Below are 6448 nucleotides of genomic sequence, written 5' to 3' on the forward strand. Positions count from 1 at the left end.
TGGATTCTCAATCCTCTTAATGCATCTAGACTTGTCTTTACTTAATTTCCATGTCGTGTTGTGCTTTTCTTGTGATGTCCCATTATTCCGCCTTGTTGGGGTGTTACATATTATGGGGTTTAGCCCGTCTATAAATTACACAATTTCTTAACGCTTCTTGTTTCGATCTTTTTTTTTTTAATACGTAAAACTCCGTTAATTATCAATGGCAGACACCGACATATATGTGCCTGATGAGATTGTCAACAACATACTTTTTCGGTTGCCTACAAAATCTTTGACCCGGTTCAGATGCGTAGCTAAACAATGGAACCGTTTGATCTCAGACCCTGACCTCATGAAGTCCTTATCACGTCGAAAAATCTTTATCCCGGGCCAACCTAGTTGTCAGATGATAGAAAAAATTAAACGAATAACTGTTGGTGGAATAACTGTTGGTGGAACAACCAATGGGTTTAGTCCTATTAGTTGTTGAATTTTATCAATACAGTTCAGCATCTAAGGTTGTTATGAATCTATATAATTCATTGACTAGAGTGTTAAAAAAGGTCCCCAAGCAACCTTTTATCAACATCATCATTGTAGCGTTTGGATTGGGTCATGGTGCAACCCAAGACGATGTAAAGATTGTGACATTACTCGGTCCTAATCGGTCAAATAAGACCAGTAGCTCATTTTTATCTTGGCGTGTCTTCAGTGTTAAGAACCAATCATGGAGCACAATGTCAGAATCATCTATCGGGTACTTTGAGTTTTCTGATCGTTCTGGCACTTTTTTAAATGGATTCTTGTATTGGAAATTCCACAAGGATCCCTATATGACAATATTGGCTCTAGATATGAAGGAGAAGAAGTTAGTGGAGATGGAAGTTCCATACGATGATTGTAGAATGCGTTATGCTACTATGGGTACCATAAATGGATGTCTTTGCTTGCTGATTTACTATAAAGGTTTGGAACTTGATGAATATGAGTTATTGGTAATGAAGGACCATGGTATATGGGAATCACGTTTCAAAGGATGCTGGCCGTCAACAGTACTTTCAAGGATGAAATCTGAAGCATTCCTCGTAATGTGTTATCTGGATGAAGGGAAATTTATTATGAAGAATCTCGGCGACAACACATTTCTGATTGTTGACCTGGTGAAAGATTCATTTAAACGCATTATTTTCTACACGGATCCTAACCAATTTTCTCCAAAAGAAGCCATAGAATATGTGGAGAGTTTTTGCAGCATCTGAGATCTATATATGCTATACCTAGTTTTATATTGTATGACATAAATATATGCTTGGCATTAGTTTCTTTTAGCAGGCAACTGCCAAACAGACACAATTTGATATTTTAGCTAAGGATCTTTTTTATGTCAACTGAAACTAGCACAATCGGTTGGTCGGTTAATAATGGTTTAATTATGCATTATCCAGTTTTAATTTTTCGCAGGTTTGCAACTTAAGCTTTTAACTCCGTGCTGACTTTTTTCTTAACCCCAAGGCGTTAAACGTGAAATTGTGGAAGTGAGAAAAGTAGACAAGATACACTAATAGTCTAATACATATTGTACCCAGGTGCCGTACAGTTTTAGCTTTTTTGCAAAATTACATCACACTTCTGGTATATAAAAGCTCTATATTCATGTTTTCTCTTTTGATATAGTATATAGCTTTGAAGAACCTTGCAGATATGATCCATTATGTCTTTTTAAGTGCTTGCTTCTAGGAAGACATTAGAACAGCTTCCCCAGTTGGTTCCAGTAGTTCTCAAAATTGTGCAGAATTTTTCGTAATTTATATTCCTGTCCAGTAGAAAAAACCAATTACTGTGACATTTACAGCCAACTTTTAGGACAATATTGACAGTCAGGAGGAATAGGAACTCACATAATTAGTACTCACTTCTGTTATTATGTCTTCAATTGTGGCTTCATCTCCCATGTATGTCGTAGTTTTTGTAATATACCTGATGCGAATGATCCCAATTAACCATATATTATTAGCCTTGATTCAGAGATAATACTTGATACAATTGAAATGTGGTACGTTCTCTCTATTTTCTAACTTTTGCTGATGCATTGTTGTTGTACTGAACTCTCGGTGTTATTTATTGGCCCGTTTCCACAACATCATCTTGAAACATGATATAAATGAAAAAACACAAATAATATTGGAAACACTTGCAGCTTTCATGAGTTGCTTCGCTTCAGCCTCGCTGAGGTTTGATCTCAATCGAACCTATCCATGTGTTGCTATAATGCATATTGTAGTAATATGTCCGGGATCAGTATCTGTTTTGGATAGCTGGAGATCAAACTTCTTCAACTGTATGTATCTCGGAATTGTTTCATCCTCGGAAGAATGACACTTGAACATGAAAAACAGAATTCGTGTTCCTTTTAGCCGTGTTTGACGTGTTCCTCTGTTAAGTAATCGTTTATGTTTGACTCGTTACAGATGAAATGAAGCACAACCCATTCGTGAATAATTATTGTATCTTTTTTTAGTGTCATATATATTGTATATAATATAATGGTTTCCAAGCCTGTTTTCAATATACAGTATATGATCTTTTGAGGTTTAAGACTTAATAATGAGAAATATATGAAAATAATTAACATTATTCGTAGGTTAGCCTAAATATCATTGGTTGGCCCAATTTGCATAACATTTGTAGGTTTAGCCCATCTATAAATTACACAATTTATTAAGATTCTTTTTTTTTCTTTTTTTACGCAAACTTCATCAACAATGGCAGACAACGAAATATATGTCCCTGATGAGATTGTCAAGAGCATACTTGTTCGGTTGCCTACAAATTCATTGACCCGGTTCAGATGCGTATCTAGACATTAGAACCATCTGATCTCATATCCCGACTTCATGAAGTCCTTGTCACGCCGAAAAATCTTTCTGTCGGGTCAATTCTGTCAGACGATAGAAAATGTTGTAAGCGGTGAAAACATAATGGGGTATCGTATGGTATGGTGATGGCTCATCCTCCTACTTTTCAAGTAGCACGTGCTGCACGACCAACTGTTGGTGGAACAACCAATGGGTTAGTCCTGTTAGTACTATGTAGCATTGATATGTACATATATAATCCATTGACTAGAACTTTGAAAAAGGTCCCCAACCCACCTGCCTATAGCTACATGATGAACTTAGCGTTTGGATTGGGTCATGGTGCAACCATAGACGATTTAAAGATTGTGACACTCGGAGTTTACAACCGTGTTATGTCATTATATATCTTGGGGTGTCTTGAGTGTTAAAAACCAATCATGGAGCACAATGTCAGAATCAACTATCGGGTAATTTTATGGGTTTTCTAGGCCTACATCGGACACATTTTTAAATGGATTCTTGTATTGGAAAGCACGTAAGGATCACTCTAGTTTTAGTAGGTCGCTACTACTGGCTCTAGATATCAAATCTGTAAAAGTAATAAACTCTTTGGATCCTCAACTATAAAAGCATTTTCTTCATGTCCACAAATATGCTCATCTGATCCGCTTATGAAGACACATATCATTTGATATTTCTTTTATAGTACCCGTTGTACGTCCAATAACGGGTCGAAAGTTGCCTAACGTGTATATATTCACATGCTTACAGCATCCTAATTCAGTTTATGTAAAACAAAAAAATCTGTTAATTTGATAAGATAATTATTGGATCGTATATTCGTATCTAATACGTCAACTATTTACAAATTTATGAAATTGTACAAAATCGTGTCAGTATCAACTTTATTGTTTGACCCATTTCAGTTTTAACTTTAATATTTGTGTCGACGTCTGATTTATATTAGGAAAAGAAAAGAGAAGGCCAAGAAGGATATTCGAGGTCATTGGTTTGGGTTTGATGATTGTCAATATGACGAGAAGATCATGTGTTGTTTCGAATTATACCCAAAATTCTGTTTATGGTCGTTCAGATCTACGCAGCTGTAAGAAAACAGGTGACACGAGTTCATTCAGCGTTGGATCGCTTTGATTCTTGTCATGAATCCCATCTATAATTTGGGATGTAAGTTATGTTAGAAAATCAGTTTTTTGATCAATATATGAATTTCGTATGTCTTCCCTGTCACAAGTGTGGGTTTGTGTGTGTGAATTTTCCAAGTTGTCAATATTCAATGTGAATGAACGATAATTTGAAGAGTTGTTTTTAAGTATTCTTTGAATCAACATGTTCAATTATTTATGCCCATTTTTTTCTCTTCTAATTCAACAACCCACCTGAACCTTACAGGAAACACAAAGAAGTGACGAATTAATATATATGGATCAGATGATCAATATATTTATTAGATGATAATAATCAATTCATCAGATCAGAAAAATTGAGAGAACAATAGAAAAGGTGATCTCAGGTGAATGAATCGAATGAATGATCAACAAACTAAAAGGGTTGTATATACGAGTATATATCTTTTATAATTTTAATCACTGAACTTTAGAACTCTATCACTTTTACTCTTCTTAATATTTTTACATTTATACGAACAATATTAGTCAAGAAACAATAAAATTATATATAAATTTAACAAAAAGTGTGAAATTAGCCACGCAAGTCGATATAACTAATTAGTAGTGCCAAAACCAAAAATGACCCAAACTAAAAACCGAAACTAAATAGTACTCATCGATACTGATACCGGTATGGTACTGGATCGATTTAATTAAAATACTAAAAGACCCTTATAAATTAAGATAATTTTAAATCCGCTGCTATATCAACGGACAAAATTTTGAAAATGTAAGCTAGCTAACCGATAAAAAACAAAAAGTTATTTTTTATTTTGTATACATGCATTTCTAGCTAGTAGTAAATTAACATCATATATAGTTAAGAAGTAGAATACTATCCACCTAGAACAGTAAATCTGAACTTGAAGGACCTACTAATCTTTAATTCAACGATACAAAACATTTATCGACCTGCTTATATAATTTTATATCGAGTTATCGACATAGATTTCTTATTTACAAGTGGCCTCTGCTTGTCAGATATGGCCCAACACATAATGAGTCAAGCATGGGATATTACTTTTACTGTTACTATCTTAGCAGCAATAGAGATATCAAGATATTTAAAGTAGTTTGGATCCTACTGAAAATAAAGTTATTAAAAGTGTCGACATCGTCACCTCATTAGCACGTACAATTACTTGCTAAAATTAAGTTTTTATTGAGTAAGTCCTCATGATATAGTTAATTATTGATATCAACCGTCTTAATTTAAAAATGTTACACCGCCTTTGTCAAAATGTGAGAAGTGACTGGAGAGTGGAGACTCAAGATGGTGATGCTTGACTAACCCTTTATGTATCCTATAAGGTAAAAACCAAGTTTTACATCTGAATAATGAGTAAGCGAGCAACAAGTTACGCCGTTATCTCTTTTTGAATAGAAAAGCCTATTCTATAGAATACAAATCCTTGGCTCCTCGGGCTTTGTGAGTCTTTATGGATCACCTTCTGCACCCGCTCTAAAAACCGATGCTTTATATTAGATTTTCAAGTTCATATTATATAACTATATATATGTATGTTTAGGCTATCTCCAATTTGGGTGCCTTTGGGTGTCTTTAGGCGTCCTTAGGTACCTTTGAATATCTTTTGACGTTGAAACTTTTCCAAATTTAAAGACTTTTTGAAGGATGCTCTTACCTAAGGCCATGTCGTTACTTGTCCTTACCTAATATATTTTTGCTTTAGTTAGAGGTAAAATATATGTAAGGATCGATGTTTGTATAATTGGAAATAAAATTATAAGATTTAAAAGATATATAAGGATGTGTAAGAGCATGATAACGTGTAAGGACGTTTTTAGCATTGGAGATAGCCTTACGGATCAACGGAAACAATCTGTTTTTTTTTCGTGAATTAAGGGTATAACTTATAAGGCATGCATGTCAACACTCAACTATTTATAAAAATCGACATGGGGAGTTTTTTATATTTAGGTGGTATACAAAATGCATGATAGTGTACCCATTATCTAATACTCGTAACATACACAATCGAACTCCTATCTATCATATTCTATTAAATTTTATATGTAAAAAAAAAAGTAAATACATGAAAAGCTTTTGGTATTATGTATCATTTTGATATTAAAAGCCCGTATCTGATCTATCACACGAATCACTAAATATGTCTTTTATATATGTTTATTTTTGACAAATTTTGAAATTGTAATTCTGAAATTGTATATGTGAGCCTATATCATTACATTATGATGATATTATTAAGATTTAACATTATAATTAAAGACGTAAAAGAAAAGGACCAACTACGATTACCGATGAGTAAAGTTAATTAGTTGGCATACATGCATGTAGTATAGGTAGATAGTTACGTGTCAAACAACAAGCCATGCAAAGACACGTGTCTTGATCCTAGAAACAGCCAATGTACTATATAAATGGGAAGCTTTCATTGT

General features: G+C 33.9%; 1 protein-coding gene across 1 annotated transcript; it reads left to right on the forward strand.

Moving 5' to 3' along the window:
* The first annotated feature begins 205 nt into the window (after positions 1-205).
* LOC122588088 lies at positions 206-1244 on the forward strand. The gene is made up of 2 exons (XM_043760230.1): positions 206-453; positions 536-1244. The coding sequence occupies exons 1-2, from the start codon at positions 206-208 to the stop codon at positions 1242-1244; spliced, it is 957 nt and encodes a 318-aa protein (XP_043616165.1).
* Positions 1245-6448: the final 5204 nt, after the last annotated feature.

Source organism: Erigeron canadensis, chromosome 2 (genome assembly GCF_010389155.1).
Source record: "Erigeron canadensis isolate Cc75 chromosome 2, C_canadensis_v1, whole genome shotgun sequence".
In the NCBI taxonomy this organism is placed as follows: Eukaryota; Viridiplantae; Streptophyta; class Magnoliopsida; order Asterales; family Asteraceae; genus Erigeron; species Erigeron canadensis.

Excerpts from the sequence above, each read along its gene's own strand:
- LOC122588088 (XM_043760230.1), top strand. The coding sequence starts at position 206 with ATGGCAGACACCGACATATATGTGCCTGATGAGATTGTCAACAACATA. Across the intron at positions 454-535 it reads GTTGGTGGAACAACCAATGG|AGTGTTAAAAAAGGTCCCCA; the intron begins GTTTAGTCCTAT and ends TTCATTGACTAG.